This window comes from Heterodontus francisci, chromosome 1 (assembly GCF_036365525.1).
Source record: "Heterodontus francisci isolate sHetFra1 chromosome 1, sHetFra1.hap1, whole genome shotgun sequence".
Taxonomy (NCBI): domain Eukaryota; kingdom Metazoa; phylum Chordata; class Chondrichthyes; order Heterodontiformes; family Heterodontidae; genus Heterodontus; species Heterodontus francisci.
The window spans coordinates 219,236,003-219,256,593 of NC_090371.1; the positions used below are offsets into that span (position 1 = coordinate 219,236,003).

General features: G+C 42.1%; 1 protein-coding gene across 1 annotated transcript in view; it reads left to right on the forward strand.

Annotated features, from left to right (window-relative positions):
* naf1 (nuclear assembly factor 1 homolog (S. cerevisiae)) overlaps positions 1-20,591 on the forward strand; it is a 350,613-nt gene that overhangs the window by 250,276 nt on the left and 79,746 nt on the right. The window contains exon 6 of the mRNA XM_068021523.1: positions 2,583-2,743. Coding sequence (XP_067877624.1) covers positions 2,583-2,743 — 161 coding nt within the window. The remainder of the gene's footprint in view (positions 1-2,582; positions 2,744-20,591) is intronic.

Here is a 20,591-nt window from a genome sequence, read left to right on the forward strand (position 1 = left end):
TCCACCGCCCTTGTGGCCGGCGAGTTCCAGATTATTAACATCCGCTGCATAAAAAAAGTTCTTTCTCGTATTCCCCCTGCATCTCTTGCCCAAAACCTTCAATCTGTGTCCCCTAGTCCTTAGACCATCAATTAATGGGAAAGGTCTAACTTATCAAAGCCTGTCATAATCTTGTACACTTCTATTAAATCTCCCCTCAATCTCCTTAGTTTTAAGGAGAACGACTGCAGCTTTACCAACCTAACCTTGGCACTAAAATCCCCCATCTATGGAATCATTCTGATAAATCTTCTCTGCACCTTCTCAAGGACCCTCACATCCTTTCTGAGTGTGGTGACCAGAAATGGACACAGTACTCCAGTTGGGGCCTAACCAGAGCTTTATAAAGGTTCAGCATAACTTCCCTGCTTTTGTACTCATACCTCTATTTATGAAGCCGAAGATCCCATATGCTTTACTAACCACACTCTCAATATGTCCTGCCACCTTCAAAGATTGATGCACATGCACCCCCAGGTCCCTCTGTTCCTGCACACTCTTTAGATCTATGCCATTAGGTATATATTGCCTCTCCCTATTCCTTCTGCCAAAATGCGTCACCTCATACTTGTCAGTATTAAATTCCATCTGCCACCTGTCTGCCCATTCTCCTAGCCTATCTATGTCCTGCTACAGGCACTTCATATCATCCTCACTGTTTGCCACTTCATGTTTATGGTGAAAAGTTCAGAAAGGAGCTGAGTCCCTTGCTGAGGTTGATATTGCTGCGTACAAAAGGTAGATGGGATGTTGAGTATGCATCTCTCAGTCACTGATCTCCAGAACTCGTTCTGATTGCCTCAGTTGTAGAGAGGAATTTTCCAGAGTTATCTGCTCTTCCTCAACTGGCCGAGATTTTTTTTGTTTTGTGTTTTGTCTCTCCCAGAAGATTACGTGACGGCTGGAGGCAGGGGGCACCGGGGGCTGTGACGGCTGGAGGCAGGGGGCACCGGGAGCCGTGACGGCTGGTGGGAGGAGGCACCGGGGGCCATGACGGCTGGTGGGAGGAGGCACCGGGGGCCGTGACGGCAGGGGGCACCGGGGGCCGTGACGGCTGGAGGCAGGGGGCACCGGAGGCCGTGACGGCTGGAGGCAGGGTCACCGGGGGCCGTGACGGCTGGTGGCCTTGGGGCACCGGGGGCCGTGACGGCTGGTGGCCTTGGGGCATCGGGGGCCCTGACGGCTGGTGGCCTTGGGGCATTGGGGGGCCATGGCGTTCAGTTGCGACATGACTGTTTTGGCCAGGCTCTATGGCTCAGTTGATCTTTTCCTATCCGTTTCTTTGTATGTTCATATAAAAGCCATGCATTATACATGATGGAGTATAGCAAATGACATTATTCTTGAATGAATATTCTGATTTGGATAAACAACATTATTTTTTGTTGACTGCTGTGAAATCATTTAGCATTTTATATGGCAGTTTGAGGCTGCAAGGTATGACATTTTTTAAAAATTTTTTTGTTTAGAGATACAGCACTGAAACAGGCCCTTCGACCCACCGAGTCTGTGTCAACCATCAACCACCCATTTATACTAATCCTACATTTATCCCATATTCCTACCACATCCCCTCAATTTCCCTACCACCTACCTATACTAGGGGCAATTTATAATGGCCAATTTACCTATCAACCTGCAAGTCTTTGGCTGTGGGAGGAAACCGGAGCACCCGGCGAAAACCCACGCGGTCACAGGGAGAACGTGCAAACTGTACACATGCAGTACCCAGAATCGAACCCCGGTCGCTGGAGCTGTGAGGCTGCGGTGCTAACCACTGCGCCACTGTGCCACCCTAATGTACATTAAACTATTGCAAAAATATTGTGAATCTCTTGATGCTTTCAGTTGAAATGAAAAGTGTAACTGTCAGGTGTGTTATTCAATATGTCTGTGCTTGAATTATTTCAGTATTGTTCTGTGCTAGGCCCAGGGTTGTTTTCCAGCTCAAATCAACCTGGCATCTCCACCCAAAGAGGGGTGCATACTTGTTACGGACATCAGTCTAGAGACTCGCACAACCCAAAAGTAATACAGGCATTTTAGATTGGGGTACCCTTTTCTAATCAATGAAATACCTATCACTATCGCTTATCATTCCATGCAACGTATACAATCTTTTGATCGAATCCCAAAAAGATGGGAGAGAGAATATGGACAAGGAAGTATTCAAAATAAATGCAGCAATCAGGAAAAATATTAATTATGATCAAGTACATTGGAACAAGTGGAGGCCTTTCAGCCGCCCAAGCCTATTCCATGAGATCCAGAAAATAAATTGTATCTCACGGAGGTTGTGAATGTTTTAATTAATTGACATGATGCAGTGTGTTTCTCTTGGTGAAAATATTTAGATTTGAAAACATTTTCACCAAATATTTCTACGTTTCATCAAAAAATCACTATCAAAAATCTTTGTTGATATGTTAACAAAAAAGTCTCCGTATAATTCGGTTACATTCATTTTGTACTTGGTATTCTCTTATGATTATATTTGTAAAAGTTATATAAAACTTGTTTTAATTGCCTCCTTCAATTTACAGGTGTTTGAAGTTTTTGGTCCAGTTTCTCATCCATTCTACGTTCTACGTTTCAATTCTGTTGAAGACGTTGCTGCAAAGGAAATCAATCTGCAGGAACAGTTATACTTTGCCCCTGCGGTAAAGGATTTCACTCAGTACATCTTCACAGAGCAACTGAAGAAGTAAGTTAATTTTCATACATTTTACATTTCCACCTTACATTTTAATAATTCTTCAGTAAAGAAAAGAATTGTCATTAATACAGTAGTGAATTTATGGTGTAGCATAGCCAAACAGTTTTTTTTCCAATTCATTTTTTATTAATGAATGCTTGGTGACTATGTGCAGCAGTAATGATGCAAGACTGAGGAAGAATGTTCAATGTCTTTAGTTTACTTGTTTGTCTCTATAATACTTGGTATATTTTGGGGGAAAAAAATGAAAATTTGCTTTAGATTTTGGAATAAAAGTTCTGTTACTTTGTAGTGGCAGTTTTTTTCAATCCAAAGTCAGTATTGTACATTTTTCTTTGTAACTCTTGAATAAAAGTTTATGATGGTGTTATGTACGGATTGTATAGGCCGAGTAGAAAACCTGCAGATTTTCCCTGTCTGATGTTAACAGTTTCCATTGATTTGAAAGTTGTCTTCTGCAAAATTTTGAACATCTTTGACCCTTGATTCAGCATTATTTGGCGCAAGGAAGATTATATTTTTGATGATGAAATCTGCTCAGAATGATAGAATCCATGATTGTACATAGCATGGGTGAATTTCAGGTAAATGCAAAGTTTGTTGTTGAATTTTGAGATTCAAGGCATCAATAGGGACTCGAGAAATAGGAGCCCATCTAGCCTGCTCCGCCATTCAATCCGATAGTGGCTGAGCTTAGGCTTCACCTCCACTTTCCCACCCACTCGCCATATCCCTTGATTCCCTGTGACACCAAAAATCTGAACTTGATGGGCCAAATGGCCTCCTTATGTGTCGTTATGACTCTGATTTGTAGGCCTGCATAAGCCACATGTAAACAAGGATGGATTGAACAAAGATTCCTAACATTCTTGCGCCAAAGGCTTTCCATTAAATTATTAATAAAGGTGAATATAGATAGATAAGTCAGGGGAATAAAGTATGAGATCAGACATGATCTAATAGTTACTAGAGACATGGAGCAATGTACTGTAGTTTGACTTATCTGGGATTTGTTGTTTTCTAGTTTTGAATAACTCACTGGAGTCTTTAAGCAACTAATTTTGAGATGATGAAAACTGTGCCTGTTAAAAAGATGGCTTAGCCCATGAGCCTTTCTTGAATTATAAGCAAATGTCTTCCATTGTCATTGCTATTAAAAATGGATTCCATGGGAAAACTGACTGGCACTATAAATTGGAGCATTGTCCTTTCATTTTTATTTAAATTTAATGCAGGGTTATGTGAGGTGATCTATTTTGGGAGGAAGATACCCTTAAGTGATAAAGCTTTAAAAGGGATAAAGTAAGAGGATTAAATATTCCAATACATAAATCTTTAAAAGTTGGAGGATAAGGATCTTTTCAGCTTCTAAATGGTTTTCTGTAACATCTTTGAGTAAGGATTCCATTTTCTTTCTTCCCACCAACAATGAACTAATCGCTCTATAATTCCTTGGACTTGCTCTATTTCCCTCTGTCATTATTCCTTTTCTGATGAATTTTTATATATATGCAGTAGTCATAGAGAGGTACAGCACCGAAACAGGCCCTTCAGCCCACTGAGTCTGCGCTGACCATCAACCACCCATTTATACTAATCCTACATTAATCCCATTTTTCCCTCTCACATTCCCACCTTCCCTCAATTCTCCTACCTACACTAGGGGCAATTTTTACAATGGCCAATTTACCTATCCACCCGCAAGTCTTTGGCATGTGGGAGGAAATCGGAGCACCTGGAGAAAACCCACGGAGTCACAGGGAGAGCTTGCAAACTCTGCACAGGCAGTACCCAGAACCGAACCCGGATTGCTGGAGCTGTGAGGCTGCTAGCCACTGTGCATACTGTGCGGCCCTAAGTAGTGTCTCTGCAATCTCTTCCCTCACTTCTTTTAGTATGCACAGATGCAATCCACCCAGGCCGCAGGTTTTATCCTCTCTAAATTTGATTAGTTTGTGAATTATATCCCCTCTTTCTATCTGAAATGTCTTTACATCTTTTTTGTACTCTTGTAATAATGTCATGCCCACCATATTAGTCTCCCGTGTATATATCAAGCCAAAGTAATTATTTAATATTTCTGCCATTTCGCTGTCATTGCCTGACAGTTTATTGGCTCTTAATGGCTACTGATTTTTCTTTTATTATTTATCTTTCTGTAGGCTATTTCTTTTCACATTCCTCAATGATTTAATTTTATATTCCCTCAGCCTTCATAATTCCGTTTTTGGCTTTTTTCATAACCTTTTTGTATTCCCTTTTATCACTGTCTCCTTTGATGTGTTATATACTTTGTGTATGCCTTTTGCTTTTGTTTCAATTTTGCCTTTACTTTTTTTCATCCATATTGTTTCATTACTGAAACAAAAACAAGAAATGCTGGATTCACTCAGCAGGTCTGGCAGCATCTGTGGAAAGAGAAGCAGAGTTAACGTTTCGGGTCAGTGACCCTTCTTCGGAACTGACAAATATTAGAAAAGTCACAGATTATAAACAAGTGAGGTGGGGGTTGGGCAAGAGATAACAAAGGAGAAGGTGCAGATTGGACCAGGCCACATAGCTGACCAAAAGGTCACGGAGCAAAGGCAAACAATATGTTAATGGTGTGTTGAAAGACAAAGCATTAGTACAGATTAGGTGTGAATATACTGAATATTGAACATCAGCAAGTGCAAACCTGAAGAAAAACAACCTGAAAAAAACAGTGGGTAAGCAAACTGAACAAACTAAGATGAAATGAAATAAATGCAAAAAAAGATTGTAAAAAATGTAAAAAGGAATGCAAAAAAAAAAAATCGCTCTACACCTCCATCCCCCACCAGGATGGTTTGAGGGCTCTCCGCTTCTTCCTGGAACAGAGGCCCAACCAGTCCCCATCCACCAACACCCTCCTCCGCCTGGCTGAACTTGTTCTCACATTGAACAACTTCTCCTTCAACTCCATGCATTTCCTTCAAGTAAAAGGTGTCGCTATGGGTACCCGCATGGGTCCTAGTTATGCCTGTCTTTTTGTGGGATATGTCGAGCATTCTTTGTTCCAGTCCTACTCAGACCCCCTCCCCCAACTCTTTTTCCGGTACATTGATGACTGTATTGGTGCCGTTTCCTGCTCCCGCCCCGAACTAGAAAACTTTATCAACTTTGCTTCCAATTTCCACCCTTCTCTCACCTTCACATGGTCCATCTCTGACACTTCCCTTCCCTTCCTCGACTTCTCTGTCTCCATCTCTGGGGATAGGTTGTCTACCAATATCCATTATAAGCCCACTGACTCCCACAGCTACCTCGACTACACTTCTTCACACCCTACCTCCTGTAAGGACTCCATTCCATTCTCCCAGTTTCTCCGTCTCCGACGCATCTGCTCTGATGATGCTACCTTCCATGACACAGCTTCTGATATGACCTCCTTTTTCCTCAACCGAGGATTTCCCCCCACTGTGGTTGACAGGGCCCTCAACCGTGTCCGACCCATTCCCCGCACCTCTACCCTCACCCCTTCCCCTCCCTCCCAGAACCGTGACAGGGTTCCCCTTGTCCTCACTTTTCATCCCACCAGCCTCCATATCCAAAGGATCATCCTCCGCCATTTTCGCCACCTCCAGCGTGATGCCACTACCAGTCGCATCTTCCCCTCCCTTCCCCTGTCAGCATTCCGAAGGGATCGTTCCCTCCGCGACACCCTGGTCCACTCCTCCATTACCCCCACCACCTCGTCCCCGTCCCAGGGCACCTTCCCTTGCAATCGCAGGAGGTGTAATACCTGCCCATTTACCTCCTCTCTCCTCACTATCCCAGGCCCCAAACACTCCTTTCAGGTGAAGCAGCGATTTACTTGTACTTCTTTCAATGTAGTATACTGTATTCGCTGCTCACAGTGTGGTCTCCTCTACATTGGGGAGACCAAGCGCAGACTGGGTGACCGCTTTGCGGAACATCTCCGCTCAGTCCGCAAGCAGGACCCTGAGCTTCCGGTTGCTTGCCATTTCAACACTCCCCCCTGCTCTCATGCTTACATCTCTGTCCTGGGATTGCTGCAGTGTTCCAGTGAACATCAACGCAAGCTCGAGGAACAGCATCTCATCGACCGATTAGGCACACTACAGCCTGCCGGACTGAACATGGAGTTCAATAATTTCAGAGCATGACAGCCCCCCACTTTACTTTCATTTTTAGTTATTTTTTCTTCCTTTTTTTTTGGATTCCTTTTTACATTTTTTACAATCTTTTTTTGCATTTATTTCATTTCATCTTAGTTTGTTCAGTTTGCTTACCCACTGTTTTTTTCAGGTTGTTTTTCTTCAGGTTTACACTTGCTGATGTTCAATATTCAGTATATTCACACCTAATCTGTACTAATGCTTTGTCTTTCAACACACCATTAACATATTGTTTGCCTTTGCTCCGTGACCTTTTGGTCAGCTATGTGGCCTGGTCCAATCTGCACCTTCTCCTTTGTTATCTCTTGCCCAACCCCCACCTCACTTGTTTATAATCTGTGACTTTTCTAATATTTGTCAGTTCCGAAGAAGGGTCACTGACCCGAAACGTTAACTCTGCTTCTCTTTCCACAGATGCTGCCAGACCTGCTGAGTGAATCCAGCATTTCTTGTTTTTGTTTCAGATTTCCAGCATCCGCAGTATTTTGCTTTTATTGTTTCATTACTGGCTAGTTTGTTCTTACCTTTTCGTGGGATATATTTATCTTGGACTCTGTTGATTACAGTTTTAAATGTTTCCCACTGCTGTTCTATTTCGATGTTTCAGTAACTTTTTCCAGTTTACTTTCCCTAGGTCCATTATCATCCTGTTAAATCAGCTTTTTTTCCAATTTGTTGTTTTGGTCTCTATCTTAATTATGTTCTTAACCTTTGTGATCGCTATTGCCTAGATGTTTCTGCACCTCCTTTTCTTATCTGCTCTGGTTCATTTCCTATTACTAGATCCATCAGTGCTCCCTCTCTAGTTGGATTTTGTGCATACTGGGTAAGAAAGTAGTCCTGCACACATTGTTTACAAACTCCATTCCCTGTACGCCTTCCGCTGCCTCTTAGCAGTTTATTTGGAGGTAATTAGAATCTCCCATGGTTATTATTTTGCATCTTTAACTCATTTATTTACTTATGCATTTCTTCCTCCATATCTCTTCCACTATTGGGTCTATTTTAACGTGACCGATCCCTTGTTAACTTTTATTTCAATCCATATGGTTTCTATTTCTAACCTTCTGTTAGTTATGTCCCTTTTTTCCTGCTGCTAATGTTATCTCAAATTAGTACAAGCTACCCAACCACCCTTCTTCCTTCCCTATCCTTTCTTATTATGTTGTAATCTGCAATATTTAGTTGCCAATCCTGTTCCGTATTTCAGTTATTCCTACTGCACCTGGTTCCTTACTTGGATTATTGCTTCCAGTTCCCCTGTTTTATTTTGGATGCAGTGTGTACATTGCTGTATAGGCTGTTTAATTTGTCTTGAATAGTTGTTCCTTTTACTATATTTTTAATGAACAATCTTTTCAAACGTCTGTATAATTGTATTTGTTCCCTGACCATTTGTTACCCTTGTTCCTTACCTTGGCCTGGTGTGTACTTTCATCTCCTCTTTCTTTTATCGTCAGACGTTTTATTTTCGATGGATCCTCCCAGCCACCTCGTCTTACTAATTTCACGTCCTATTGACAGCCCTATTTATCCTATCCACTAGGAAATCTGTCCCACTCTGGTTCGGGTGGAGCCCATCCAAGTGTACAGGTCCTCCCTGTCCCAGTCCAATGCCTCGCCTCCATCATCCAGCTGGGTTGAATTGCTCTCACCTGGTTCCATTCTTAGCTATCTAATCATAGCCAGAGAATCACCTACAATTGCTTCTCTTCCTGCTCCCGCATCATTACCGTTGATCTCCCCCGATCTATGCTCGGGATCCTCCTATTTCTCACTTCATACTGCCCCTTGGTGACATTATCTAAAAACAGTGTCAGTTTCCATCTGTATACTGACGACACCCAATTCCCCCTCACCACCAACTAAGATGACCCCTCCACTGTCCTTAAGTTGTCCGATTGCTTGTACTGGGTGAGCACAAATTTTCTCCAACTAAATATTGACAAGACCAAAGCCACTGTCTTTGGTCCCTGCCGCATACTCTGCTCCCTAGCCGCTGATTCTATCCCCTTCCTTGTAGCTGTCTGTGGCTGAACCGTACTGTTCGTGACCTTGGTGTCGTACTTAATCCCAAGACGTTGAAGGTGGAATATAAATGCAAATTGTTATTGTCGTTAAGCTAAAGGATGTCCATTTAAGTTAGTGAAAAATTTGTTTGAAAGAGATATATTCGAAATAACTTCTTTATATGAGAGGTGATAAGTGTTTGATTATAATCTGTCAAGCAAGCTAATAGCTTCAAGGATATTTGGAATTGAACATGTCAGTGGAACTGTCAAATTTGTATTGAATGGAGCTGTCAGTCATGTTCCAACCTTTTGATTTGCTTCTTACTCCAGTAAAATACTCCATGTAGATTAAAAAGTAATTTTCTTTTGCAAGTTCTCCCTGTGTCTGCGTGGGTTTCCTCCGGGTGCTCCGGTTTCCTCCCACATGCCAAAGACTTGCAGGTTGATAGGTAAATTGGCCATTAGCAATTGCCCCTAGTATAGGTAGGTGGTAGGGAAAAATATAGGGACAGGTGGGGATGTGGTAGGAATATGAAATTAGTGTAGGATTAGTGTAAATGGGTGGTTGATGGTCGGCACAGACTCGGTGGGCCGAAGGGCCTGTTTCAGTGCTGTATCTCTAACCTAAACTTAAAAACTAATGTAGTAGAATTTTATGCTTTTGACTTCAATCTTTTAATCAGCAATTGAATGATTGAGAGATTGAAAAAATTAAGCACTATTTATTTGTTGCAAATTTTTAAAGAGTTTGTAAAATCCTCAAAGATGGGTCTCAGTTGAATAAATACATTGTTATCCATTATCAAATTTCCATCAGTGGAGGAAAATTAGAATCATGGGCTTAACGAGAGCTACGAAAAGAGTCTACTGCTGTTGAGTCTTATCCTTTACCAGATTACACAAGGCATCCTTAAAGTAGATTTTAGTTTGATGTCCTTAACTTTCCTAAAAGCAATTTCCCTTCACAATAGTAATGCCTATCTTATGATAGAAATAAATGAAATCTTTGGGGAGAATGTGGTCATTTATTGCTTTTCCTTTGATAGAAAGCAAGATGATCACTCATTCATTTGGGAATCTAGCTTGCTGTCTGAAATATCAATTTTATTACAAAGTTAACCCCAGTGATACTTTCCTGTTCCATGGATCCTTTCTTTGCATTGTAGTAGTTTCTTAGAATTCAAGCACATTTCTCAGGATTCAGTTCAAAGGTTTCTATTGGTGTTGTTGATGGTTTGTCCAGATTTTCTCAATCAACTCAGAATTCCCCAGGGTTTTGCTTGCTGTCACCCATCTTGTTCTTGCGATCAATAACTTCCAATCCTTTTCTTCCTTTTGCTAATTTATCTATTCTACAGTTATCAACTTCCTTCACTTTGCAGATCCCTTTACAGTATTTCTCAGTGCATTGATTGATTACCCCAAATCTCCTCTTCATTGAATTATTATGGGGCAGTGGGGTGCGTCAATTTTAAAGTTCTCATCCTTGTTTTCAAATCCCTCTATGGCCTCGCCCTCCCTGTAATCTCCTTCAGCCTTAGAGTCCCCCGAGATCTCTGCGCTCCTCTAATTCGGGCTTCTTTAGCATCCTGGTTTTAATTGTTTTACCTTTGGTGGCTGTACCTCAGCTGCCAAGGCCTTAAGCTCTGGAATTCCCTCCCTACACCTCTCTACCTCTCTTTCCTTCATTAAGACTTTCCTTCAACCGTACCTCTTTGATCGAGCTTTTTAGCATCTGTCCTAATATCTGCTTATGTGGCTCGTCACCAAATTTTGCTTTATAGCACTCCTGTAAAGCACCTTGGGGACGCTCCACTATGTTAAAGGTGCGATATAAATACAAGGTTTTGTTCCTGGTGCCTTAGTTCTTGAAATTTCATCTCTTACATAAGTCCAAAGAAGACATACTGTCTTTGATAGATTTATCTTCAGTCCTTCCTCAGCTATGAGCATTCTTGGCCTCACTGTCTCAAATGAAACTCCCATATCTTCTCTATTGCTAAAGCTGAAATTTCCTTTTGTGTCAAACACTTCCTCCACCCACCACCCCTCTCAGTAGCAAATCTACCTAAGATTGAATTATACTGCTTCCATTCCTGGGTATGCTCTTCTGTCACGTCTCTTGAATGCAAACAAAGCTTATCACGCAGTGGATAATCGTTCTATCAGCTCTAGCCTCCAGCATTTCCCCTGTCTATCTTTCTTTCCCCCCGCCTATCACATTTTTTCATTTTTTTTGCTATTTCAATCATACTGTTCAGGTCTTTACGTTCTCACTTTTCCTCTCCTGTTCCTTCTAAGATTCAATTATTTTTGCTACAAATTCATTATGTTGAAATCATGATGCATGTCCTGCTGTAAACTGTGCATTCCAAGGACATCAGAACTGTGCGGCGCCTTGCCTGCTTTCATCTTCCTTTTCCTCTAACTATATGCTTAAGTAGCTTAACCTCTATTTCTTGAGAAGACTGACTAAATCTCACGTGCTTTTCAACTTGGTGCTATCGTCCACTATGGGCTTGGACCCCAAACTGTTTGTAATAGTACAGATAATGGGTTATCAAACTGAAATTTAACCTAGTTTTTACTGTCGAGCTTCACTTTAAAACTGCTAGTTAACAGTCCATCACCTGCAAGTGGGCGCCTGACTAGGTGTTAATTATTGTGGCTGGCAGTGGGCTGACCGGTTGTAATTAGTGTATTTCTGAAGATATGCATTAGGGGATATGTCTCTGTGTCAAAATCCTGGAACTCCCTTCCTAACGGCACTGTGGGTGTACCTGCACCCCAAGGACTGCAGCCGCTCAATAAGGCAGCTCATCACCACCTTCTCGAGGGTAATTAGGGATGGGCAATAAATGCTGACCTAGCCTGTGATGCCCACATCCCACGAACGAATAATAAAAAAAAAATCTGTTAACATACAGAGTTGGGAGAATCTGATAAACGGAGTGACTTGCTAAACCAGGGTTGTCCAACATACAGCCCGCAGGCCAGAATCTGGCCAGCCAAAGGTTTCAATCCGGCCCGCCAATCCTGTTAGCGGGCTGCCCGTGACTTGACTTTGACAGCAGGATCTCTGGGACTGGCCAGTAGCAATTGGAGGAGGGGCGTAGATTGGCTTTGATTGACGGCTTTCTTATTAAAGTGTACATCTGGCAGAGGGGGTAGGTGGGACCTGCATCTGACAGACTATGGATGCCTGTCTGTGATTGGTCACTGTCTTTGGCAGTGGGCTGCCCGAGTGGGGTGAGTGCAGATTGGCGGTTTGCGGCGCAGGTGCATTGGGATCAGCTGCCCCTGCTGTTGTTGGGAATTCAGGGAATGAGCAAATGAATGGGAATGGCTGCTGCGGTGGGTGGGGGGCGGGGGGGGGGGGGTAGCGAGAGAGAGGCCGAGGAGCGAGCAGGAAGCAGGCCAGCGCACAACCAGAAGCCTGAAGTGGAGCAGCGCTGAGGGAGCACAGAGAGAGAGAGAGTCCTTTAAAACTGCACTGGCTTGGCGAGCAGAGGGGGTGGTGGGGGGGGTACGAGTGCGGAAAGAGAGGGTGGAGAGAAGGGGGGGCACGAGAGAGGGGGGGAGAGAGAGGGACACGAGGGTGGGGAAGAGAGAGAGAAGGAACACAAGAAGATGGACACGGGCACAGAAGAGCAGGGGGATGCAGGGGAGAGAAAGAGATCAAGATCACTCCTGAAAGATGGACATCTATCTGGAATACTCCACGTTGCTGCATCAACTGCTGTACGGTCAGACATTGACTACATATACAAGCAAAAGCAATGCCAGGTATCTCACTTACTTTCTCATCACTATGTTGAACACTAATTTAATAAATTAGTCTTCTCATTTAAAACTTGTTCACAAAAGATGCACTTTTTTTGTTGTTTTGATTAATAGTAAGAACATTTTACAAAGCCTTTATCTTTCCTAAATTTGTTCACCGGCCCCATGTAGGACAAAAATTGTGATGTGACCCCTCACACGAAAATGTTGGACACCCTGTGCTCTCAAATGTTTATGTATAGTAGTCATAGGAGATTCAATTGTCAGGTGGCTAGATGGGCGTTGCTGCAATCGCTGACATAAGTCAAAAGACATTTGACAAAGTACCACATTATAGACTTATCAAAATTAAAACCAGTTGAATTAAAGGGACATTGATAGTGGCAGGATACAAAATTGGCTAAGGGAGGTGTAGTGAGTGGTTATTTTTCAGACAGGAGGAAAATGTGCATTGTCATCCCCCACAGGTCAGTTTTTGATCAATATTAATGATCTGAACCTGGCTACAGTAGACATAAGTTCAAAGTTTGCAGATGACAAATTCGAAAATGTAGTAAACAATGGAAAGGCTAGTAGCAGACTTCAGGAGGACATGGTCAGACACATGGCAGATAAAATTAATCGCAGAGTAGTAGTAAGGAGAATGAAGAGAGGCAATATAATGGTAAAATTTAAGGAGGTGCAGAAACAGTGGCACCTGGCAGTGAATGTACACAAGTCTTTGTGGTAGGACAAATTGAAAGGGCTGTTGGAAAGACATATGCAATCCTTGACTTTATTAATAGAGGAATAGAGTACAGGAGCATGGAATTTATTCTAAACACTGAGTTGGCCTCAGCTGGAGTGCCGTGTTCAATTCTGGGCACCACACTTTAGGAATGATGCCACGGTCTTAAAGAGGGTGTGTTAGAGATTTACTGGAATAATAGGGATGAAGGACTTCAGTTATGTGGATGGACAGGAGATGCTGGAGTTGTTCTCCTTAGAGCGGAGAAGGTTCAGAAGAGACTTGATAGAGGTGATCAAAATTATGAGCAGTTTTGATAGAGTAAATAAGGAGAACCAGTGGCATAAGGGTCAATGACCAGAGGAAACAGATTTAAGATAATTGGCAGAAATTTCCCCTTTAGAGGCACTGTCTCTTCTGGATTTTTAACTTGCAACATTCCAGTGCAAAGATCATGGACTTGGCTGTACCCATTCAATTTCTAATATATGGTTCCAGTAAATTCTGGACCATTGTTAATATTTTTATGCTACTGGGAGCAGAAGCCCATAGTAAAAAAAAAAAGTACCATTTCCCTGAAAGGGTAACTAAATTTTCTATTTAAACTGTAGATTTTTGTTAATCTTCGCAAAGATTTTTTTGTATTCATTGGCTTTAGCCAAGTAAAAAAAATACATGCACAGGAGGGCAGTAAAGATGGTGACCCAGAATAGAAATATCCAAAATTATGTGGAGTTTTGATGGAACGAGTATGGAGGAACAATTTCCTTTGGCAAGTGGGTCAGTTACTAGAGGTCAAGGTGTAAAATAATTGGCAAACAAAACTAGTGGGGAAATGAGAAATTACTTCACACAGAGGTTGTTGAGATCTGGAATGCACTACATGAAAGTGTGATGGAAGCATAGGAACTTTCAAAAGACAGTTAGTCATGTACTTGAAGAGGGTGCATTTTCAGGGGAAAAAGCTATGGTGTGGGACTAAATTGAACAGCTTTTTCAAAGAGCTGGTGCAGGCGAACTGAATGACCGCCTTCTGTGCTGGAATATTCCTTAAGAAGTAAAACCAATTATAAGCTACACAATTTCAGTTTTTAAAAAATGGGTGTAGATGAATAATTACTAAGTTTGAACCAGCCAATCTAGCATGATTCACCGTGGCATTTGTATTGTCATGCCCAGAAAAGGCTTGTCCTATTCATAACTTTAAACATGGACTATTTTCAGCATAGCATCTTCTGGAACTGAATTTCCTTTTATTTTAATGTCCATTGTCACTGCTCTGGGGACATGGGTTCAAATCCCATCATGGCAAATGGTGAAATTTGAAGTCAATTAATAAATCTGGAATTAGAAGCTACTCTATTTGTGACCATGAAACCATTGTCGATTGTTGTAAAGACCCGTCTGGTTCACTAATGTCCTTTTGGGGACTCCAGACCCACAGTAATGCAGTTGACTCTTAAATGCCCTCTGAAGTGGCCTATCAAGCCACTCCGTTCAAGGATAATTAGGGATGGGCAACAAATGCTGGCCTAGTCAGTGACGCCCACATCCCACAAATGAATAAAACTAATTGTGGTTAATTTAAAAGTAGACATGGGCTGCAAAGATGGCCACTGAAGGTCAGCAGACCTTCGGCCTGTGTATTCAAAAACTGACTCACTGGCTTGAAAGGACAAAAGGATACCTTCCAGACTAAGAGGTGTCATCAATGCCCATCCTGGAGATGTTCCTGAATTGAACGGGTTTCTCCTGAAACAAAGAAGGTGATTGTCTTTACCCCCTCTCAGAATGCATATTTTACAATAAACCAGGATGGGACTAATCAACCTGGACCCGACCATATTTGGAAAAGAAACTGAGAAGTCACCTAGCGGGGCAGCCATGTTGGTCTCCTTTTAAAAACCTTTAAAATACAGACTTCAGAAAAAGCAGCAAGCAAACAAGGCAGTACCATCATGCCTTAAAAGAACTGGAGGCTGTAATATCTTAAGATCTCCAAGCCTGTTCCTTTTCAAGTCCACCAGTACAGAAAACCAACCTCCGAGTAATAAGTCTACAAGCAACTAACTTCGTGACCAGCTGAAAATCTTCATCTTCGACAGAATCTTGCAATGAATGTGATATCCAACTCTGGCTATTGAGCCCACCTAACTGCACGTTAGGAGTGAAAACGCCGCCTTCGCCGGGCCTGCAACGCATGCCTTTTCCCTAAGATGAGCCAAGTCACGTGACTTGCAAACTATTCCTTTGCTTGTAATTTGTGAAAGTGTACTACCCTTTTTAGCGGCTTTCTTTCTTAAGTGTGGTTTTTGTGTGAGTGGTAGCATTAGACTTTCGGGTTGAACATGTGAATAAAAATAATCCTTTCTATTTAAACCCACGAAAAGCGTGCTGCTGGCTATTCACATTGGCCATACACTCACGGGGTTAAGAAACACACGCATCTTCCTGGTCAAAAACACACTCATTAGGGACAGTAAAGGGAAAAGAACTGGGGTTTCAGTTGTGTCTCAATTCTGTCCTTAATAGTACATTTATGAGGTATGACTAACTGAAGAAAGAAACTGTAGCTGTTGAATTTAATTATTCAGTCTCAATTCATTTTTACTTTAAATGAGGCATCTTTTATCAGCTGTTGCTATTTGAAAGGCACCATCAAGTCTCTCCTCAATAAGTTTTGTTATTGTTCACATTTACATTCTCAATACGTGTAAACAATTGATCAGAAATGGTAGGGCAGGAAATGTTAATATTTTAAATATTGTTGGTACACGAATGCATTATATTAGTCCCAGAGAGATTTAATGAAATTGTGTTGAGACTTAATGTTACATGGTATATTGGAATTGCAATGATTGGAAGAAAACACAAATTTCTGAAAGGTTATGATGAGAGCTCTGTAGCTCATAATAACCAAAATAGAAATAGGCTGTGAACAAGATGAATTGGGAGCATCAGCAGATGTGCTCATATGGAGAACTGTCAGGCTTTCTGATATAAACTGATTTTTGAGATGTATTTTGCAGTACCAAATAAAATCGCAGGAGAACATTTTATCAGCTATAGCTGTGGTTGTGGGTGCATTTAAACACGTGCTTCACACATATTGGCAGATGAAGGGAAGATGGGATACAGTTCCACTTCTTTGTGTTCTTGGGTTTGTTAACCTGGAAAAAAGCATAACTGCCAAGGAAGAGCAGAACAGGAAAATATTCTTTCAGCATTTCAGTTAGACAGTGGTCAGTGCAGCGGTGAAAACTGCAAAAGATGCAAAATGGTTTAATGAAATGCATGAGATAGTAAATGTTTTGCATGATTACTTTCTCCAACTATTTGCAAACGGGGATTTGAACGATATGCCTCCAGGGACAGATATGGACAAAATTAATGTTTTTGAATAAATGAGATGGCAGGCTAGACAGACTAAAAGGGATTAAAATTTATAAATCTCCAGGGATAGGTGGCACTTATACAAAGGGCTAAAAGAAATTATGAAGGAGATTGGTGAAGCATTGGCTATGATTGAGGGATACGCTGGACACTCTGGTGGTACCAGTAAATTGGAAACAAACTACCATGTTGCCCATATTCAAAAAGAATGAGCAAAATAGATACTGACGACTTTAGATTCTAAACTCGCCAGTCCCTGCTCTTTGGTGTGCAGCCTGCACCATTTCCTACTTTGATTGTCTATTGATGTTGATTGCTGTTGAACAGAATTGGGTGAAGGGTTTACTGCACTTTAGAAATCTTGTGTTTTATGCAGTTTCTCTGCAGTGAGCTAACCCATTTATAATGAGCATAAATGGTCTGTCAAGATGTGGCCTTTCCAGAAGTATTTCTTTAAAGCAAGACTCTTCCATTAATACTTTCGATCACTACATTAAAGTTATGCGTATTTAATTCAGAGCTACACTTTCCCTGAATTTGTTGGAAGAGGAGGAAGACTGAAGAAGGCATCCCATGGAGATCTGATTGTGCTGGAGGTGAACCTCTTGAAACTGACATTACCTAAGCAGCATATCTACAGGCTCCATTACAGCTACCTGGCAGTGTTGGAAGAAAACTGCCTTTGCCGGCTCGGATTGATCAGAGAGGTTGTTAGGTTTGTGTCATCTGCGGAAAACAGATTTGCAGCTTACCTCTATCTTATGACTGACTTTACCAGTAACACTAAAGGTCATTATGGTCCTCAAACTGTATAATTCTCGTTCCTTCCAGACTCCCATGGGAGACATCTATAAAATATTCCAATTTATATTACTAATGTGTCACACGGGTGACTAATGCATTGTTCAGCAGAATGAACTCATACATCACCTTTCCCATTGACCAACATTTAAGGGATCTGCCCAATTTCGTTATATTGCAGAATTCCCCAAAGTTGAGGGGCCTGCGATGGCATGTCACCATCCAGACCCTTGGATAAAATCTCATGACTTATATGAACAGAGAGAGTTTCTACTGGTCAGTAACACAAAACTGTATAAATTGAAGTTTGCTTTCCAATGAGGTCATGATTCATTCTTTCATGACCATTTCTGCTCTGCCTTTATTTGAAACAAAGGAAGATGGCAATGAATGCTCCTGGGAGACTAAAGTCACCCTCTTCAGCCATGGTGAATTAATCCTTACACTACTTCCATCAGTGCCGACTCCAGGCATGTCTCTGCTTCTGGGTAATCCCTCTGCAGATTGAATAATTTTCAAGTGAGTAAACTCTGGCCAGCATGGAGCTCAGCGAAGCCCTGCCTCAAGACTCTTTCAGTCAATCCCTCAGCATGTTGAAGCTGAACAGTGGAGCCTGTTGTAGTTCAGAGCCTGAAGCCATACAACAGTATGGATTAAGACCTCTGTAAAGATTTATATTGCCCTAAAATTAACTATCTTCTGAGTCTGCTGCATACCCTGATATTCTTTGGGGGTGGGGGAGCGTTGAGGATTTTTCTTTGCTCATAGTTTGCTATTTTTGTAATTGTGTCCTTTCGCCTAACGGTCCCTTGTGATTTATAAGCTGCATGCCTCTTGAGCAGTTCATCCTGCCTGCAGTTCAGCAAAGGAACAAGCAAGAAGCACACCGCAATTACTCCAATAAGCAACTTTCAAACTGTTAGTTGACCGCAGCAAAAAACAACTCCGATGGAGTAGTGGTGCCAGTGTTTCTTTACTGAGATAATTTGTAAAGTTGTTTTTCAACAAAATGGTGGAGCGACACAGCAGATCTGAGGACCTTGTTTCTCTCACCATCCACCTCTCTCTGACCGTTTCAACTCTGCTCACTGTCTGCCCCGGAAAAAAGACTTCTCCCAAGCCTCCTCACCAGTTGACTTCTAACTCCCAACTCCCCTTTCTGTGGCCCTTTACCTACCGTGACTCCACTGTCCAGCTATTTTTTTTTAAATCTCGTGGTTCTGCTTGGATTCCATCCCCTCAGATGCTTGTGGCCTCTCACCCCCACCATTCTCTCTGGTACGGTCCTCACTTCCATAACTTCAAATCTAAAGATAGCAAGCCTGACATTTGACTGGCCTGGTAATTTTGCCTCTTACCAAACTGGTTTGGCTATGTCAAGGAATACCATGTCTCCCTCTCATGGCAAAATCCTCCTATTGCAGGAACATCCGGGACTTTTAGGACAATCCTAGTATCATTTCTCAAACATACGAACGGACCAATTAGGAGCAGGAGTAGGCCATTCAGCCCCTCGAGCCTGCTCCACCATTTCATTAGATTATGGCTGATCTGATTGTGGCCTCAACTCTACTTTCCTGTCTACTTAATATAACTTTCGACTCCCTTGTCAATCAAGAATCTATCTAACTTAGCCTTAAAAATACTCAATGACCCCCAGCCTCCACTGCTCTCTGGGGAAGAGAATTCCACAGACCTCAGAACCCTCGGAGAAAAAGTTTCTCCTCATCTCCATCATAAATGGGAGACGCCTAATTTTTAAACTGTGTCCCCTAGTTCTAGTGTCTGTCATAAGGGGAAGTGTTGGATCTCATCAGTTACAAAGAGAGACGAAGTCCAACAGTAACTTTTAGAAACTTTATTGCAGTATATGGTTGTTAAATTGCAAGGATACAAAAGGAACAAAAAGCAAAACAAAAGAACATGCAAAAGAACAAAACAAAAGAACATGTGCTCACTACAGCAAGCCTTTCTTATAGTTATTCAAACAAAACGAGTAACGCCCCCCCCCCCCCCCCGCCCCCCCTTGTTTCTGAGTGGTTTGCAGACTTCTATTATCAGTGCATGATTGGTTCATTCGTCCCAGCATTTTATTTTTGCATTTTATTTCAGTAGTTTCACATCCCCCCCCCTTCTTGAACTGTTAGTCTGATTATTAAACAATAGGCTACTATTAAGCTATCTGCAGCTGTCCTGTTAGCTTCTGCTTGTTATTTTTTATAAATTGGCTTCACAGTTAGTTTGTTAGCCGATAAGCTTACTTTTGATCTGTCCCCACAGTCCCCCCTTTGATTCTTCAAACTTCTTTAAGAATCATTCCATCAATCCCACCTAGGTGCCTTTAATGGTCTCTACTTGTCTAAAAACAGCCTTCAACACCCAGAGGGCTGCGCTTAATACGCTGCTCACTTGTGCCACGAGGGGACGGTGGGAGCTCTGTAAGGGCATAAGCCTGGCAGGGGCTTCAGTTACTTGTTTACAACAGCACTTAATGTAAAGGAAAGTGTTAACGTGCAATTCCCTGGGCACTCGATTAGTTTCCCAAGGTGGAAAGGTTTGGTTAGCCAAAAGTAAGCAGATACTTAAAATGCATGCAAAGAGGATAATAAAAATTCTGAACATATTGGCAAATGGTAATTGTCCTGAGAGCAGGTCGGTGTTTAGTCACGAGTCGCTCATTTGACGTGAGAGGCGTGCATCCAGGCTGTCTTCCCTTCCACCATAACTGCTGCCTGGGTGGTCAATAGCACCTGGAAAGGTCCCTCCCACTTGGCGCCCAATGGTTCTTTATGTATTTTCTTCACGTAGACCCAGACTCCCGGGACGATGTCGTGCCCTCCTTCTGGTGGGTCACCTCAAGCTGCCGATACCTGCGAAGAAGCAGAACTGATAGCATTTGTTAGGTTCTGACAATATTCTAGTAGAGTGTCACTCATCGGGTGACAATCCGCTTTTCGCAA